This window comes from Acomys russatus, chromosome X, assembly GCF_903995435.1.
Source record: "Acomys russatus chromosome X, mAcoRus1.1, whole genome shotgun sequence".
Lineage (NCBI taxonomy): Eukaryota > Metazoa > Chordata > Mammalia > Rodentia > Muridae > Acomys > Acomys russatus.
In genome coordinates, this window is record NC_067169.1 from 10,572,126 (window position 1) to 10,592,654 (window position 20,529).

The 20,529-nt window shown below is 34.7% G+C and overlaps 1 protein-coding gene across 6 annotated transcripts in view; it reads right to left on the bottom strand.

The window, feature by feature from the left end:
• Kdm6a (lysine demethylase 6A) overlaps positions 1-20,529 on the bottom strand; it is a 115,284-nt gene that overhangs the window by 67,599 nt on the left and 27,156 nt on the right. For all 6 annotated transcript variants that reach the window (XM_051140980.1, XM_051140981.1, XM_051140976.1 and 3 more), the window contains exons 5-6: positions 14,126-14,184; positions 4,235-4,355 (exon numbers count right to left, since the gene is read on the bottom strand). In XM_051140980.1, the coding sequence (XP_050996937.1) occupies positions 4,235-4,355; positions 14,126-14,184 (180 nt within the window). The remainder of the gene's footprint in view (positions 1-4,234; positions 4,356-14,125; positions 14,185-20,529) is intronic.

Sequence of the window (20,529 nt, forward strand, 5' to 3'; positions counted from 1 at the left end):
AATTCAAGGCAAGCCTGGTCTACATAGTTAATTCAAGGACAGCCAAGGCTACACAGAGAAACCCTATCTCAAAAATCAAAATGATTAAAAAGAAGAAGGTTAAAAAAAAAAAAAAAAAAAAAAGGACTGGCTACTGTGCTCAGAGGACCTAGGTTTGATTAACTGCACCTACATAGAGTCTCACAAACTTCTGTAACTCTAGTCCACTGGGATCTGATGCCCGCTTCTGCCCTCCTCAGGCACAAGGCAACAGTAGTATACATGCCAACAAAACACCCATACACATAAAATAAATAAAATTTAATTAAAAGAAAAAGAGTTCATGACTAATTTCTTCTAGGTTCAAAGCTGGTCTGGGTTACCTGAGATCCTATTTCAAAACAATAAAACAAACAACAACCTACCATACCCAAATCAAAAGAAAAGCAAAACTGTACTAAAAAGTAAAAAGCAAAGTAAAGAACCAAAGCTGGACATGGCAGACACCTGTGAATTCTAGCAGTATGGCTGAGATAGGAAGACAGCAAGCTCTAGATCAGCTCAGGCTAATAAGGAGATTCTACCACACACTTCTTTAGAACTGGGACAAAATGCTATTTATGAGATACAGAACGATTAATTATGTATATATAAATAAATACCCCCACCTTTATAACAATTTTGTGAGGTAGACATGATTATTCTGGCTCAGTATCAGTAGTAGACATAGAAAGAATCAGAAAATAGTAATTTTATTAAAATTACAAAATTAGTTACAAGGTATGCGGCCAGATAAAATTGCTGCGAGAGTGGTTTACACAGTACCAAAATAGAACAAATCTGTTTTAGAGATGCATTTTGATAAAAATATTAGGAAATACTGACTGAAATAAGCCAGGAGGCTCTGGAATGCATTTCATATATGGATAAAAGGAATCTAGTAAGAAATTATTTTTATATAAATATTTTTTCATGTAAAAAGTATTATACAACATACAATCTCTCTTCAGTAAGAAGTCAAGAAATAAGGTAGAGAAAATCTGACCTGGAGCTGAACTAATAGCTCAGTCATCATAAATGTTCGTTACACAATCATGAAGGCTAGAGTTTTGATTGCCACCACTCATGTAACAAGCAGGGTAGTTCTGTGAATGTCTAACTCCAGCTGTGAAGGGGTCAGAGAAAGGAGAATTCTAGGGCTTGCTGGCTTCCAGAATAGCTGAGAAGCCATGAGCCCTAAGCTTAGGAAGAGACCTTATCTCAAAGAAGTGGAAAACGACAGAGGAAAACATCCTCTTTTGGCCAAGCGTGCATATACATATATTTCCACAAACACAAAAGTATTTCTTTAAGATCTGATCTGTAACAGAAGGAATATTCGCATTGCCCTCACTACTGAAATATTCTTTTTATAACCTCTTCATCCCTCTATTACATAGGTATTGTATATTTAGGGACTTGAACCGTGCACAAACACTGAGCATAACTGTTCTAAGAATGACATCTTCTTTGATAAACAATTAGGAATAGCCATGTGGTCTATTTCTAGCTAATGAGATGAAAGGTCAAATACTTCTGCAAAGACTAACAGGAAGTCAGGATCATTCTCCTGAATAAATGGATGATGATCACCACATATTGAGCATTACTAATAAATGACAGCATTACATTAGGCACATAAGCCACTGCTGTCAATGTTTTTCTATATGAAACATGTAAAAGGAAGCCGTTAACTTATATCGTACTCAACAACAACTGGCTTTTAGAAAATTCAACATAGCCATACAGTATTCTAGTTACTGGCCAGATTAGCTCACTATTCTTTTGCAGTATATAACTATAAAAGTATCCCTCCTCCCCTTAAAACAAAACAAAACAAAACAAAATAATAACATTGAATCAAAAGGAAATCATCTTTGATGAAACTTTGGATCCATTTACTCAACTAATCCTGAAGGCTTAACTTCACAGATGAGCTACTTAATTAAATTAAATTTATTTGTATTTGTGTGTTCACACATGCTTTGAAGTCAGAAGACAACCTGCATAGATCTGTTTTCTCCTTCTGACATGTGGGCCCGTGGGAACTAACTCAAGTCTCCAGGCTCAAGGCAGGATCTTTTACCTGCTGACACTATAGCCTAAAAAGCATCTATTCCAACATATTGTGCTACAAAAAGGTGTAATGTGATAGAAGAGTCATCAGATGACTCTTATCCAGATGAAGAAAAAATACTAGTCAAAAAACTAGAGGCAGCTTAAAGGGGAAGTGAATATAGCCATCTTTTGATTTCCACCTCAACTCACTGAATGCTAAGCACTTACATTAGCTGCTCTTGGAGGAAAAAAAATACTTAAAGCTAAAAATTTTCCATATAATAGACAATAAATATATAACTTAGGGAGCACAAATGTCTTAATAGTTAGAAAAAAATGAGTATCATCTCAAGATAAAAAAAAAAAAATCAAACCAAATACTTGACACAGTAGAGAAGAAAAATATATATCAAGAGCTATTAAAATCACTCATTTACAAAAAATGAAATAAATATCTGGAAACTATCTATCATTTTAAACAGATGACAAAAAGCCCTCCCTGAAAAGAAGGCTGCCCTTAGAGTATTTTTGGTAAGAGCAACATAATCAAGATCCCTTAGCCTTTGCCATAATCCTGAAAAACTATACAGGAATGTTTGATTGCATATAAGTGAACCAGGAATACTTCCAGTTAGCTATGGAACAGTCCCCCCTGATTAATAGTGTTGCCTTCTTGAAAACAAACTTTTATCCATACAATTACTAAAGTTATTGCTGTACTAGTATCCAGGTATAGCTACATTCCCTAATTTGGGACACAACTAATTATCACCTCAATACACACCCTGAATAGTTTGTTAAACTGCTACCAACCCTTTTGCAACTTAAGAGGGATGTTTTAACAATATCATGAAACACTAAACTCAGTTTATTTTGTATATTAAAGCAATAAGAGTCTTTGATAACTAATCAAACTGACTATCCAGGAAGAACTTTAAAGTACATAAGGTGGCACATCTAAATTTATTTCCCACTTTAGAACCAATGACAAAACATAGCATATTTTAAGAAAATAACTCTAAGCTGAGGAAAACTGTAAACTCCAGGTATTATACCTTCCACACTACTTAAGGTATGCTGGAATCAATTTCTCTACTGCACTTACCTTCAACTATTGTGGTCTAAATTTTTTACAGTCTATTTGTTGTGGTTGCATAACTAATGTTCTTGGTTGCATGAATCTCATCAGCATTTTTCCTTGTAAAGTCATGAATGGTTGGATAAAAAGTATTTGTATAATTTTCTACTTTAAAAATTTAGAACAATTAGGAACACTCACAAATAGTTCAAGGAAAAAAAATAAAATCTTTGAGTTATTTATTATTGAGTTTAAATAACAAGGCTAATGTGAAGTAATTCTTTATCTCCTTTGTCTTCCCTTCCCACAACCTTTTAAGCATGATAGTACACAGCAAAACTCAGCAGTCATTATAGTCATTAAGTTCATGAACTATAAGCTTGTCCCTAAAACTTGTAACCTTTTCCTTCATTTTTTTTTTTGGGGGGGGGATGTCATGCAGGGAAGTGTTGTTTTTATAAAAAGCCTAGTAATGATGGAAAAGAAGGCAGAAGAAATTCAATGTAAACAAATTGTAAACTGAAAAATTGGGGGAAAATGTTGAAGGTCCACTGGTAGAAAGATATTTAACAAACAATATATTATATTTCCCTAACAATACTTAAACTCACAAACCAGCAGTCCATATGCCTTGAAAATATTCTTTTTCTTATTTAAGTATAAGATATATCCTGCTGGTTGAAGTGGATAAATCTATGTAGTTTAAAAAAAAAAAAAAACGGGCCACAGATGCAACATTAAGTAGCTGTCTATGGCATCTATTGTGGTCAATCACTTCTCCATGGAACTTTTCAGATGCTCCTACATCCTTTCATGACAGACCTTAAGAAAACTTAAAATGAAAGTTTAATGTCATGATAGTTACCACGCAGCTCTCAATATCAAAGCAACTTTGTATTCTGAAACCCAAGCTTTCTTCTAGTTCATAGTTGATGAACAACTCCTTCATCTAAATAAGTTTTCAAATTTTCTTTGAAAGTGCCAATATTAAGTCCCAACATTTCTCAATGCTCTAATACTTAACAGCAACAACAATCAGAGAAATAAAACATTGTATCTTGAAAAAACCCAATAACCTACCTTTAAACTAGACTCATAGTCTGTGTTCACTTTGAACATAAGCCCAAGTCGTAAATGAATTTCCTTGGCTCGACAAAAGCTGGGGTCAACATAAAGCACCTCCTGAAATGCTTTAATAGCCCTGAAAGAATATAGACATAAGATATCTTAACTTTTTAACACGTGCATGCATTTCTGCTTGGTAGTACAGTAAAGCTTGTTTTATGCAAAACTATTTTAAATGTCAGATTTTAAAAGTAATGTAAATAATGGATATTAAAAAACTATAAAGGAGCACTTAAGCCTTTTATATAATTAAATTTATATGGTCCAATTTCATATAAAAGGGGAAGATTAAATTTGTTCCACATTATTCAAACAAACAATATTTCATGGTTTAATAAAATTCTCTGTAAATAAGTAGTTTCATTGCTTCTGGAGTTTCTTGGAAGAGGTAGAGAAGATCATATAAGAAGGTTTGACTTTAAAGAAAGAGAGGGAACAATGAGGGATTAATCCTATTTCTAGTCTATTCCATAAAATAAACCTTTTTAAAACTGTGGTTTGCTTTCCATGTTTTGGTGTTAAATCCACCTGCACTTTATTTTTTATACTGCATTAGTGAGGAGTCAGTTTTCATTTCTACAGTAATAACCAACAACCCCCGCCCCACATTACCTATAGAAAAGATCATTTTTACTTGAAAGCTCCACAGAAATGCTGACATTCATGGGGATCTATTTCTAAAGTTTGTTATTATAGTTAACTGGTCTGTCATTTTCTTTCCCTCAAATTCTTATTGTGTAATTTTTTCTTTTAAAAAAAGGCGTCATTTCGAGTAGAACAAATTTAGGGAAGAGGTCCTTTTTACAGAATGGTCTCTTATGCTTAACTTGATCATGTTAGTGTCCCACCTTCTCAAAAGGCGTATTAAATAATGACAGAACGTTTTGAATTTTAAAAGTTGTAAATCTACTGACACGGGGGTGTAGTTCAGATGGCAATGTGCTCACGTAGCATGCATGAACCCCAAGTTTGACCTTCAGCACCTTATAGACCCAGCATGATGATACATGGCTGTAAATCTAGTATTCAGAAGGTAGGAATGTTAGGAAGATAATGAGATTGGGGTCAGCCTGTCTCCAAAATAAAAGTGTCATACATATTCATATAATTACATAGCAGGGAACAGCAAAATAGAATAACAAAAATTATCTACTGAAATTGTTGGGTAGTATTTAAATCCTTCTATTGGTTTAAAACTTCTACCAAATACAATAGCATATATTCTTTGCAAGGCTTTTTAAGAGCACTAGTCCTATAAATATTAAAGGTGGTGGTTTTGAATCTTTCCAAACTAAGTTAATTTTTGTACAAAATATTATACCACAAATACTTCAAGTCTTAATGTCTTTATTCTGATGGCTCATACCTTATCTACTATTTTTAAATGAGTAACTATTTATATACAAGTTTGTTTATAATGTTAAAGAGTTCTACCAGGCAGTTTGTTTAGCAGGAGGAACACAGGTTTGCTATTAGGCCTTACACCTCTTTATGACAATACTTGACTTTCTTCCTGAAAAAAATAGGCACTCATCTATTAGATGAGTTTTATTAAGTGGGTTAGAAATATATAATACAAGAGAAAGGTCCAAAGACTAACAGAAAAGAATTGGAGAACAAATTAAAATTCTTATTCAAAATGTGTCAATCAATGCAAGCTCGATGAGAGGAAGACAGTCTATATCTATGGGTATCAAGCATCAAGAAGATTAGAAAGAGGGACTGAGAACTCAATGGAATAATGTTAATAAGGCTCTGGGCTAAGATCTAGCAGTAACCCTTTACTCCTCACAATAACAGACCAGGAAGAGAACGTTTACCAACAAATGATGCTAATTTTAACACATATGATATGGTATGCCTGAGAAATAGTATGCAGAAAAGTGTTCAGAAGCTTCTAGGGCTCTAGGGTGGCGGTAATGTTTACTTCTTCACCCAAGTGATGGTTATATTAATGTTTATTGCTTTACTACGTGCTGCAATATGTATTTTTTATTTATATCTTTTAAGGTGTTGTGCTTGGACTAACAAAAATCATAGCCAAGGACTAGATGAGTTACAAGAGTGTTTGCCTGGCATGAAGAGACCGCAGCAATGAAGCAAAGGTGTTGGGGGCAGGTGGACAATCTCAGTACTAAGGAAGTGAAGGCAGGAGGATTTAATTTCAAGGACACCCCTGGCTACCGTGCCAGTAAACTCAAGGCCATCCTGTCTCAAAAAATATGAAGATCACTGGGCTGTAGTAGCACACACCTTTAATCTCAGCACGCGGGAAGCAGAGGCAGGTGGATCGCTGTGAGTTCGAGGCCGGCCTGGTGTATAAAGCGAGTCCAGGATAGCCAATGCTACATAGAGAAACCCTGTCTCGAAAAAAAAAAAAAATTATGACTAATGCTTCACAATGTCCTTATGATATGAGTCAGAAAAACTGCTAAGCAATATAGGTCCATGTGTGCCAATAAAAAGCCCAGTCAGGTCTGAGGTACAGACATGAAACAAAAGTGGAAAGGTGGGGGGGGGGGGGGGGGGGGGAGGAAAAAAGGTAGAGTGATGTGTGTGAGCACACGTGCACAAACACACACATAGCCAATATATATCCTAATCATCAAGTTCTTCTTGGTGCTATGTTATAGAAACATCTTTCAGGATATCATTTCTAGACTATTGATAAAAATGCCTTAAAAGGTATGTGTTCTGGCTTACACCTATTTCCTCAAATAGGTAGGTCTTGTAATCACCTAGTAACTAATAACTTTTTTTCTGTGTGTGCATGGATTTTTAAAGACAGGGTTTCTCTGTGTAGCCCCGGCTATTCTGAAATCATTCTGTAGACCAGGCTGACCTCGAACTCACAGAGATCCGCCTGCCTCTGCCTCGAGTGCTGGGATTAAAGGCGTGTGCCACTCCTGGAAAACACTAATAACTTAATAACCATATCTTTTTGTTACATTTAACACCTGTGGGCAGTTGCCAGCCAGCTCCATTTTCAGTTGGCTGTTGCTGTTCTTCCTCAGCTGTGAAACAGCTTACCTCAAAGTTTTCTTTGTGCAAATATTGGTACTCTTGTCTTCACTGCTTTTTTAAAAAAAATCTATTTATTTAAAGTATATGAGTGCCTTTTATCTGGAGGCCAGAAGAGGGCACCAAATCTCATAATAGATGGTTGTGAGCCACCATGTGGTTGCTGGGAACTGAACTCAGGACCTCGGGAAGAGCAGGTGGTGCTCTTAACCTCTGAGCCATCTCTCCAGTCCCTTCCCTGCTTCTTTATATTATAGTCTCCTGATCTAGAATATCTTCATTCTTCAGCTTCCTTCTAAATCCACAATTATCACATCAGACTCATCATGAAAATTCAGTATCAAATATTCCTTGCTTGGTGTTAAATACAGTAATTAGGTCCAATATAAAATAAAATCCTTTTTTTCCCCCCTGTCTATGTCTCCAGTTTTCCTAAAGTTGTTCCTTTGGGTCTGCATCATTCTTTTCTCCTCTAAATTATCAATACAAAGAACAACAAAAATTAGATGTCAGTCGATGCTATGACTTGAAGATAAAAAATATAGTTATTTGTTGGGAAGGAAGAACTCTGCATTTTCTGTACTGATCAGGACTCCTCATCTAACAAATAATGTTTATTTAAATATCCAAGTTTGGCCCGGGAGTGGTGGTGCACACCTGTAATCCCAGAGCTCAGGACACAGAGCCAGGTGGATCTCTGAGTTTGAGACAAGCCTCATCCACAAAGCAAGTCTAGGATAGCCAAAATAACACTGAGAAACCTTGTCTCGAAAAACTGAAAAGAATGAAATAAATAAATAAATATCCAAGTTTGGTTTTCTGTCTAAACTTTTGCTAGTTTTTCTCTTGTGTAGCATTTCACTTTCTATATCTCAGGAAAATAGGACTGGGGCTGGAAGACTACATTCAAATTTTGGTTGTTATCTTACTACATTTCTATCTCTCCAAAATGCATGGAGCCAGAATATGGTATCTACAGCACAAACTAGACAACACCACTAATAAATATTTTATTCTATCAGAATTTTAAAGCATGATAAATGGCTACTAAAAAACTATATGAAATACTTCAATAGTGCAATACCTAGAAAGTTTCTTAATTTCCAAATAGGCAAAGCATATGTTCCACAAAAAAAAAAATAAATAAATAAAGGAACATATTGCTATGTCTAGCATTGTTGCTATTTTGTTGATAGTCTAGAAACCAATTTTTATATAACCAGACTATTTCAATGGATTTTTTTAGGTTAAAGAATTGTTTCATTTAACCATAAACCTAACTCTCCAATAACACTAATTCCTTAATTCCACAAAAACACACATTGCTACATATGCTTTAAAATAATGGTCTTTATAAACTGATTTCTAGAAAGTACTACAAAAGAGAAAGAGTGAGAGAGAAATGCTAATTTAGATCTGTAATAAATAACACCAACAAAATGTCCCTACCACATTTTTTTTACACATTGGTACAGAATATCCAAAACAAAACAAAAAACAAAAACAAACAAACAAACAAAAAAACCAAAAAAACTACTACCCAAACCTGAAGTTTCTTGGGCTATAATGCTATGTTCAAAGAGCTCTTTTAAGAACTGATGAAGGGGTAAATGAACTAAGTACATATTATGCAATACAAATTAAAAAAAAAAAAAACAACAACAACAACAGTTTGGCTCCAAATTAGTAATAAAATACATATATACAATACACAAGCATTCCAATACATATACATTCAAAAATTTATGGGCTTTTTAAAAAAGAAAATTATAAAAATTTGATGAAATAATCGAAGAGCCAAGCAGGTAAGATTTTTCAAAGATGGAAAAAGAAAAACAAATTAAACAGAAAATGGCATGAACAAAGTACAGCGGTTAAAAAAAACAAAACAAAACAAAACAAAAAAAACAAAAAACTTCCGGTCTCTTTAGGGAATGCTGAAAATGGTAGTTTGGCTAACACAAATAGTATACTTAGTCAAAAACTAGGCTAAAAGAATCATTTAAGGTTGAATTAGAAGGGACAAGAAATGTCTTAGAACACAAGGTACAGGCCTAACAATTGCTAGTCAATCACCATCCCCCCTTTCTCTAGACCTCTTTAGAATATCTTTGATTACCATTCCAATAAGTTGGGCACATCCTCCCCTCCGTTACGGCAAGATTTAAATATTTACCCCTAATTCCCGTTCCAAATTCTTTCTAGCAATCTCTGTGTCACTGGTAAACTAAACATGGTCAAAACTGCCTTAGGTAAATTTGTTTTGTTCCCCTCCCAAAAATAGAAATATAAATTACTTAAACTCAGAATATGCTAACACCAACTGTTTATTGGTGATAAAATTTTGAACTAAGAACATGTTTGTGTAATAGCTCAAAACTGTATGTTAAATACTACATTTTAAAATCAGACTCTGTATCAGACAGTCTCAAGATCAATAGTATCAAAACTACATTAAGTTTGTTTTTTCCACTATTCTCTTTCACACTATCAGAAAGCCTTTAAACCATTGCTAAAACCACCATCTTTTTCCTAACTGAACTCAATACAAAGACCATTAAGAACACACAGGACTGAGTGCTGTAGAAATGAATACTAAAAAGCTGCATAGCAATTTGTTAACATTTGTCCTTTGAGGCTCATCTTTATCTTATTCTCCTAATCCCTTTTGATATCATATCATACTTGTCAATTGCATTTGGAAATGTATATTCCAAAATCCTATGCATATAGCACAAAAGCCTGTCTGTATCTCTTACAGTTGCCCCAGTAAGACCATGCTAATATTGATCGATGGAAAGGATACTTGCAGAACAAGCTGATAAGGGCTTTTAGGAAGATACACACTTAAGGATAAGTACTGAAGTAACAATTCCTACTCCTTCAATTATACTTTTAAAAGAGTTAATTTTCTTCAGCTATCTTTTTCTGCCAGCCTCAATTTCTCTTCTTTCTTGATCCTCTCACTTCAGGATAAAGGTTTCTTGTAAAGGAATCTTTATTTCAGAATAAACCTTAGCAGTTGACCACATTCATGCATACATGCATGCACAAATAAAGAAACAACTTTAAAAGGCCAATTCCTAGTTCTCTGCTGCACATATTTTTATCGTGTGCTTCCATGTCTTTCTTTTTCACTTTGGGCATCTTAGCTTAAGCTCCTAAAGTTTTGACTATTAACAATAATAGAGCTGAATCATCAGTCAGAAGTCACGCAAAGAGCTAACATTTGCTCTAATGTGTTAGTACCTGGGTTGTAACTAAGAGGCTGAAACTAAAACTAGAAAAGCTAACAAATGAATGAAATAGACCAAAACAAAAAACAAAACAAAAAAAAACAGCTCAGAGGAAAAAAATGAACAGCATAATCTGTCAAGAAACAAAAAGGTTAGCAGTAAAAGCATGGTTAATAAAGTTGCTCCTCATAATATACTAAGGATCGCGAACCTAAACACGTTGGTTAGACATATAACTCTGTCTCATTAAATGCCAAAAGTCATCACTACTAAATATAAATTTTATATAAATTCTATCTTTCCCAAAAATACAATACTCTGAGACACCTGCACCAGCTCTTTGTACAGGCAATTAAAGGAAAAACAAAACAAATAAAAAACAAACACTTTTCTAACAACACTTCTGAACAAATCAAGGAATTTGGTGTTCAACAAAAACTTCCTAATAGTATTTATCACCAAGAATAAAGTACCTTCAATCTAGTAAATTACTATCAATTCAGTCTGTTCTCTGAAACGCTCACCAAGCACTACTGTGTGCTTCCTAATTCTGCAGTTGTTCAAGCACTACCAAAACAAGTTAAAATAGAAATATGAGATTTACATTCAAGGGAAGGATGGGGAGGGAGCTGGCTGATCAGTAAGCAAGAGAACACACAGCTGGGGGAATGTATAGACATAGGGTTAAGGTGTTTTATTTTGGGAAGCAGACATAGCACTGAAATTTAAGATGTAAGAAAATGGTAGTGACCACGACTAGATCAACAAAGGGTACTTATTTTAAGTTAAACACTATACTGTCCTTTTATCACTCAGATTCATGTCTGAAGTCAACCAAATAATGGAGGAATCAAATATAGATAAGGAATCAGAAATAACATGGTCACAAACTTACTGAACAATAACTTTGAACTTCACTACCAATTTTGTTCTTACCTTCAATATAGAGGTAAGCTCTAAGTTAACCATAGGTATGCGAAACCTGGCTGGTCTGAGATACAAATGCCCACTCTTAAACTACAGAGTTCCTTGCTTCCCCCCTCCCCCATTTACACTATTCCAATGGGCCATAAAGATTTATCAATGTGCCCAAGAGAACTTATAAATACTAACTAAAAAAACTGCTGCATATGCTATATGAAGGTCTGCACCACCACTTGGGAGACTAAGGGAAGAAGACTGCTGTGAGTTTAAACATAGCCTACATTACACTGTGATATTTTGTCTTAAAACAACAACAAAACAAAACAAAACAAAACAAACAAACAAACAAAAAAACAGGAAAGAAAGGCTGGATGCCTTTAACCTCTACTGAGGCAGAGGCAATGGGAAAGGTAAAGGCAGGCAGATCTCTGAGTTTTCCAGGTAAGCCAGGGCTAAATAGTTAGTTGCACTTACTAATCTTATAACTGACACAGTACAATGGAGGAAGGGGAAAAAAAAAATCTATGCTTGGGGAATAACCTTGTTTCTCCCACCACTAAACAACTATGTAATACCAAGTTAAATACACATATCTTCCTTTCCCAACCTACAAAACTTAAAAAGAAAAGCATAAATCACTTCTATGACTAGTTCTAAAAATTTAGGAATTTTTAATCCCATGAGTAGGACCCTTTTGAAAAATTACAAGACTTAAAAAACCTTAACTTCAAGTATGACAAAATGAACACTAAAGTTAGACCATTTTGGAGGTTCAAATGAGAATAGCTTCCATGGGCTCATACATTTGAATGTTTGGTCCCCAGTTGATGCAACTGTTTGAGAAGGGTTGGGAGGTTAGGTCATCTTTGAGGCTTCAAAAGCCAGTCTTAGTTAGCTTTCTCTGCCTCCCAATTGTAGATCAGGATATAAGGAAGCTCTCAACAACTACTCCACTACCACACCTGCCCACCTACTGCTTACCTCAATAAACTCTTCTAGAAATCGCCTTCATCAGGCTGTCTTATCACAGCAAAAAAAAGCAACTAAGATAGAAGTTTAATTTAGGGTGCTGTAAAGGAAGGAGTAACAAGAAAAAAAAATTCTCAAGCTAGGTATGGTGATATAAACCCGTAAACCCAGCACTGAGAAGGCAGAGAAAAGAGGATCACCATGAGTTTCATAATGGTATGGCATACTTAGTAATTTGTGTAGCCAGGACTACACACTAAGACCCTCAGGTGTTGTGTTTGGTTTGGTTTTTTAGGGGGAAGGGGCTAGAGGGAGTAAAGAGAAGTAGAGAAATGATGTAATTATACTTTAATTTCAAAAAAATTAAAAACAAATATTTTTAAAAGGTAAAGTTTTATAAAGATAAACCATAGCTTTATAAAGGTGACAAAGCAAAGTCATGTTCTTGTGGATGCTTAAATACTCTATAGAGCACAAAGGTAGGCTCTAACAATGTGATGCTTCTTCATAAGATCAAAAGCCACCCAACAAGACTAAAAGCTAAGAAAATTCATACTAGCAAATGCCACCAATGTTTTAATTTCCTTTTGAAGAAATATGGATAAAATTATTGATAATTCATGTAAAAGTTCTATGATATTCAGTATACACATCAAATATATGAGTTGTAGCCTTTGGCCTAAGAAGCAATCCTCTACCTAAGGACTTCCACCACAGGCACTTAGCTTAAAAAAAAAAAATCTAACACAGAGAAGAAACTAGAAAATCAGATAAAATTCAAATTAAAAATACTCACATAGGGCTTTATAGTTTAGAAAACATGCATTTCTTGTGTGCCTTCAAATTTTTCTAAAAGGAAAATGATTATACAGTACTCTAATTTTTTGTGAAGAATCTCCCTACTGAAACTCTACATTCTTTCCATTAGAGCATTCTATTGTCTGGTAAGCAATGGTAGAAAGAAGGTCACAGTAGGAGGGCCCCCATATTTTATAGTCTATTAAACTTTGCACACTACTACCATAATTAACTCTAAAGTTAGGTGCTATTATTCTTATAAGAGAGACGACATATTTTTAATCTGGTACTTTGTTACTAAAAGTATGCTAACCAGTGTGAGGCAGGAAAGTGTAGCCAACTTTCTCTAGAAATCAGAAAAGGCCAATAAACAAACTTGTCATCATGAATATTTCTCCCACAGATCTTGGGATCTGAGTTTAATCACATTCATTTATTCAGTTCGAATAACCTAGAGGCCAGTCAACAATGAGTAAAAACAAAAATCCCACAAACAAAAAGATAAACGTCCTTTATCTAACCCTCTTGGACTTGGATCTTTTAAGGGCTCTTTAGAAACACAAACAGTTCAAAATAATCTAAAGTGAATCAATACTTCTGAAGAAACAATCATATTTCAGGAGATTACTGAAAAGTGAAGGTTTATTAAGTACTTAGTAATATTTTATATTTAACTCACTCTCTCTCTCTCTCTCTCTCTCTCTCTCTCTCTCTCTCTCTCTCTCTCTCTCTCTCTCTCTCTCTCTCTCTCTCTCTCTCTCTCTCTCTCACACACACACACACACACACACTCACACACTCACTCAACCAGACCCCAAAAATGTAAATAAAAGCCAAAATAGCAGGCTATTTATTGGTAACAACTGAAGTTAATTATCTGTATTCTACATTAACTTACCACTGAAATGCATTGTAATGGAAGTAGACCAAACCAAGACCATATAAAAAGGCAGCATTCTATAAAGGAAGGAAAAAGACTTTTAAGGAAAGCATTTATACATAACGTATATTATGCTGTTGATGTAAAATATGGTATTCACAATATATTTTTTAAACACCAAAATGACAGTTATGAGCAAGCAGATGGCATAGAATCCAATCAACTTGGATATATATTCTGGTTTCTATTTAAGCAAATTTGCTTGGGAGGAGGTGGGGGTGGGAAAAGGAACAAACAGAAATCAATCAGTAAAGTTAAAAAAATCTTTTCTTCAGAAGAAAGAAAATGCTTTGATGGTGCTATCCCATTTTTTTTTTTTCTATTGGCACATGTATGTATGCTTTCTCTGCCTCCTGTCTCTCCTTCCCCAAATCTTGAAACTCTTTAATTTTATGCTCAGTATCATCAGAGAAACAGGTTAAAAGCTAACAGAAATTCCTAATATAAATCTACAATGAATTTTACAACTACAAAAAAAAAATTATATATCAAAGCAACACCCTGTAAATTACATTTAGGGTTTTAACCATTAATGACTGATTCTTTCTGCAGTTTCAAAAACATAGATTACACTTATTCTTACTCACTTTACCTTCCTCGTACCTGCCTTTAGGTTTTTGTTGTTGTTTGGTTTCTCTTAGTTTTGTGGAGATATGAACTTATTATGATCCTTGAATTAGAAGTTACATTCCTGCCTCAGCTTCCAGTCTACTGAATGACATGTACCACCACACTTGACCATAGTCATTTTATTTAAAGGCAAATGTTTAAGCATACATATATAACAAAAATCAAGGAAATGTGTTTTCTAAAAGTCAAACTTTTAAACTGTCTTTTTCTCAAAAATTTTCTGCTTCCTTAAGCATTAAGAAATTTGAACTATGGGCTACAGAGGTGGCACTTGCTCTTCCAGAGGACATAGGTTCCATTCCTAGTACCACATGGCAGCTTACAACCATCTGTAACTACAGTTCCATGGGTACAAGCCCTTCTTCTGGCTTCCTTGGGTACGAGGCACACAAATATACACAGATACACATGCAGGCAAAACATTAATATGCATAAAATAAAATGAAACCATTATTAAATTGCTTCTTTATAAATTATGTTGAGTTGTATTTCCAAGTATACCATTAGCTAAAAGTATCAGTACTAGTTAAGAGTGTATTTGGTGAGTTAACCTAGCTATAGGGATCAAGAGGGAAAGAAAGGAGGCCACTAAAGGATGCCTTATGAAGCTGATTGTGGCTGTTGGCAACTAGAACTCAGTGTTGCTGGGGACCTCTGGCAATAGTCTAGAACATTCCTCTGAGTCATCTTGTCCTAGGGGTAAGGGAACCAGGGCACATAGCCCATAACAGTTATCAAACACTGATTTGAGAAAAAGAAAGTCTGCTGTTTAAAGTTCCAAATATAAATAGGCAGATATTTTTTGCACATGATTTTTTAATAACAAAAATTTTGCTAGGACTATATTATACATCTCCTTTGAATTCTATGTGCCTTCTAAAAATATTTAACTACATTGTAAAATCTAATAATGTGGTAATTTACTTTCATTATATTCTCATTACCCCCCAATTTTCTAAATGAGAACATTATATGTGACTAAGGGATTCACAAAATTGAAGAGTTAAGAAGGGCTCAACATCCATTTTGAAGATTGATATTTAATTTTCTTTAATTTAGTTAGAACTGTTTTTAATCAAATCATTCATTTCCTATTCCATCCTCTGAAAGAAAACAGTACTGAAGAGGGCTGTGCAGGCCTAACTAAAGGAAAATGTATCTCCTCAACTCTCAAAAAAAATGTAATATATGACACAGGAGGAAAGGTATATATACTACAAGCACAGAAACAAGTGAGAGTGATGAAATAAATGCATTACCTATAAAGCCAAGACTTGAAAGGCATCTATCTACTTTCTTGAAAGAATGAAACTCCGACTGAATCGCAGCAGGTAACAATATTCCCCCCACGTGTGTGTGTGTGTGTGTGTGTGTGTGTGTGTGTGTACACGTGTGTTTTACTAAAGTGCATTTCTACTTCCAGAACACATCTTACATTCTCTCAATTTCTTTACTTTGTTTATACTTCATCTCTTACTCTCTTTAGGAAACTTTTTCTCACATCTGCTACATTATAAAGCCATTTAAATATACACTGTAAAGATCCATTTTAAGTACTACTTTCCCTGTGAAGCACTGCTGCTTGACCTACATCAAATACAGGCAATATCTTTAACCTCATAATTGGGCCTTAGCACAATGTATCATGATAGCACTGCTTAATAAGAACTTAGTTTTTGTGCAGAATGGTAATATTTTCTATTTTTAAGACTAACAACATCAATCTCACGAGGCAGGTAGTTTTGCTATAAAATGAAAAGAACTGAGGCTAAGTAAATTCTCAAGAACAAATACTAAGCAGCAGATACAGTGGTTGAATAGGTCAGCCTCCATAGCTCACTTTTAAGTATTTTTCTGTGTTTGTGTTATTTGTGTACTAATTGAACTTCATCAAACAAAAATGACACAGGAACTTGAGCCAGGCATGGTGACACATGCCAATAATCTCCATACTTGGAAGGCATAGGCAAGAGAATTACTGTCCAGGTGGAGGCCAGCATGGTGAACACAGCATGTTCCAAGACAGCTGGACAGTAAGAACTTGTCTCAAGAAAAACAAAACAAATTCTTTTAAAAAAAAAGAGTACTAATTGAGTTGTGTATTCCCTGTATTCCCTCCAATACAGGAAATGCCCAAAGATTCACTAAATCCAATCAAAGATCACTTAATACTGTGTGTTCAGTTTTCATGTGTGATCCAGTATTAGTGCAAGACATTATCACTAAGTTTAATTTTTCAGTAACAGCAAGCAAAACAATTCAAACATTTGGTGAATACCTATAAGCCATAGCTGATAGCAATAACAAAGTTCAGCATATAACACCCCAAAAGTATGCCATCTTAGTATACAGAACATTTAAGCTGAAAGAACGTGAAAAATAGCATGTGCTGGAAGAATTTCTGAACCTCTGCAACCTAGACCTCTTTCTCCTCTCCGCCCCTCACATTGCATGGCAACCAAGAGCTGCGTCCAATGAACCTACATTTATATACTTTTAATTTGTCTGTCTCCCTCCCTTTCTACAATAAATCTCATCCCATGTATGTTGTGTGGCGCATACTAAAAGAAGGGAGGTGGGGGTTGGAAGAGGCATACCTATTTTGATGTGGTAGAAAACAAAGAATAATTTCATATCAATTGTAACTGGAGGATTAATGAACCTAAAATAGAGTGCACTAAAAATTAATTCACAATGCAGCACAAAGACATGGGAATATGAAAGTGAATTTAAGAATTGGAGATTTTGCCAGGTGCAGTGGTGCACGCCTTTAATCCCAACACTCAGGGAGGCAGAGGCAGGCAGATCTCTTTGAGTTTGAGCCCAGCCTGATCTACAGAATGAGTCCAGGACAGCCAAGGCTACACAGACAATCCTTGGCTCAAAAAACAAAAATAAAAGAAGAAAAGGAAAGAGAAAAAAGAAAAGGAATAGGCAAGTTTAGTATAAACCTAAAAAAGCCAGCTATATAGAGTAAAGGTAAACTGGGATCTAAGTGATATTTTAAAAATATGACAAGTTTTTAAAAAAGACAAAAACGTCTAGTTCTGAAGATTAAAATATTCAGACACATAAATCTGAATAAATAAAATGAAGTTCTATATACATGGTAAAGTTGCAGAAACACATCTCTTAAAAGAAGCCAAGAAATTTAGAAGCTTGAAAAGGCTTCAAAGAAGTTTTAACTTCTAGTTCAAATACAGGGAATAGATAATCAGCTAAATCATACCAAAAGTAACACACTAACAAATTTTCAAAAGCATAGGGATGGTAAAATAATAGAAATATACAAGAAAAATAAATTACAAATAATAAAAGAACAAGAGTCAATGTCTTCATACAAATAAATTTGTGTTACATAAAGTATCACTGCACTTTGGCTTTCATCAATTTTTTTTAAAGATTTATTTATTATTTATACAGTATTCTGCCCACACGTGTGCCTGCCCACCACTAGAAGGTACATCTCATTATAGGTGGTTGTAGCCACCATGTGGTTGCTGGGAATTGAACTCGGGAACTTCGGTTGCTCTTAAACCTTTGAGCCATCTCTCCAGCCCGACTTTCATCAAATTTAATATTCATATATAGCATAAAGAAAAAACACTTCAAATTAAGCTCTGATTACGCTTAAAATTTGTACTGAAACTGTTTCCTAATAATTTTAAAGAAATTTTATTGTGTGGAGAACATTTTTAGGTTAGGAATGGATAGATACCAAAATACATGTATGGAGGTCAGGGGGAAAATGCCGGTACTGGTTCTCTCCTTCCACCATGTAAGTTCTGGGGATCAAATGCAGCTCATCAGGCTTGGTAGCAAGTGGCCTTATTCACTGAGCTATCTTGCTGGCCCTTAAAACTACATTATACTAAATGAAAGATGAATCTTTATTATACTTCAATATTTTGAAAGATAGACAAAGTATAAATAAGGTTAATAAATTCATTAAGAAATCTTGCATAGGGGCTGGAAAGATGGCTACGCAGTTACCAGTGTTTGCTCTTCTCCTGGAGAGAATCTGGCTTTTGTTTCCAGTACCCATAGTGCTTAACAACTACCTGTAATGCCACTTTCAGGAGATCTGATGTCTTCTTCTGGCTTCCTCAAGAACTAGGCATGAACATGGTGCATTTGCATACATGCAGGAAAAACACTCATACACATAAAATGAAAATAATCTTTCAAAAAAGGGAGGAAAACATACATTTAAATGTTTTTTAATTCTCTGTTGTCTGTGGAAGTATATTTAAAATAATTTTTATACGGTATGTTTGTGAGAAAGCAAATGAAATTATTACTGAGGATAAATTCTCCCCCCAAAACAGATCACATAACAATGAAGACACAAATAAATGCTAATCTGAAAAACTGACAAGCAATAACATCTATGATCCACAAATGAGAAAAAAATGAGATATTTGTCTTTCAGAGCCCAATCTGATGTGCTTGATATGATTATTTCCAGTTGCATGCATTTTTGTATAAACAGCATAATTTCACTTTTCCTAATGACTTAAAAAAAAAATCCCAGTGTATAAGTAACACATTTTCTATATCCATCCATCTCTTACTGGATACCCAGGTTTGTTCCATAACTACTGAGAACGGTGCTGCGATAAACAAAACATCCAAGTATTCTCTGTGATACTTAACATCTTTTGGGTAAATATAGAGAAATGGTATTACTGGATCATATGGCAGATATACTTTCAATGTTCTTAGGAACCTCCATACTTATTTCCATAATGCCTACTAGTTTACATTCCTAGGAGTATGCAAAGGTCTAACTTTTGTCTCATCCTCACCAGCATTTGTGGGGGAGTTACTTCCTTTCAATGACTTCTATAGAATCTTGATAGTTTTTATTTACATTTCTGGTGGCTAGTGTTGTTCAACACTTATTCATATATTTACTGGTCATTTATTCTTCATCTTTTGAAGATTAGGGGTTTGTGGGTTGTTTTTGTTTGCTTGCTTTAAATAGGGTCTTAAGAAGCCCAGGCTGGCCTCAAACTTCTTTTGTGGTCAAGGATGACCTTCAAGTTCTGATTTTCTGACCCTACCTCCAAAACAGTAGAGTGATACAAAACACACCATTTATGTTGTGCTGGGAATGGAACCAGAGCTCTGTGTATACTGGGCAAGCACCCTGCCACCTGAGCCACATCCCAGGCCATTGGGTCTTTTTTTTTTTTTTAATATGATAAAGAGAAAATGTTATCTACCTTTTTTAGTAAAAAAACAAAAAACTGGTTAACAATTTAAGTGAGTACGGGGCCATCATAAACAAATTATAAAGTGTTAATACTGAATAGACACAAAATAAAAGCATTCACTCAAAAAATCTAGAACCAAATTAAGTATGACCACTCTTATTTCATATAACACTAGAAGTGTTTGCCAGGTTCAGGTGAAGAAACAAAACACAATTAGCAGGAGGGGAAGAAATTAAATTATGTATATTTATAGATGATATGGTTCTAAGTACAGGAGAACTTAAAGACTTTTAAAGAGTATTAGAACTGATAAGTGAAGTCAGTTAAGGCTGTAGAATGTGGCAATTTACTATTATGAAAATATCTCCTATATTCTAAAAGACTAGAACTTTGCTGGGCCTCACAGTCAGCTAATAATACACCTTGAGGTCACTTAAGATTAAGACTGTTTGTTATCCTACTGTGTATTCCATCTGTTTATTTAACCTTTAAGAGGACAATTAAACAAAACCT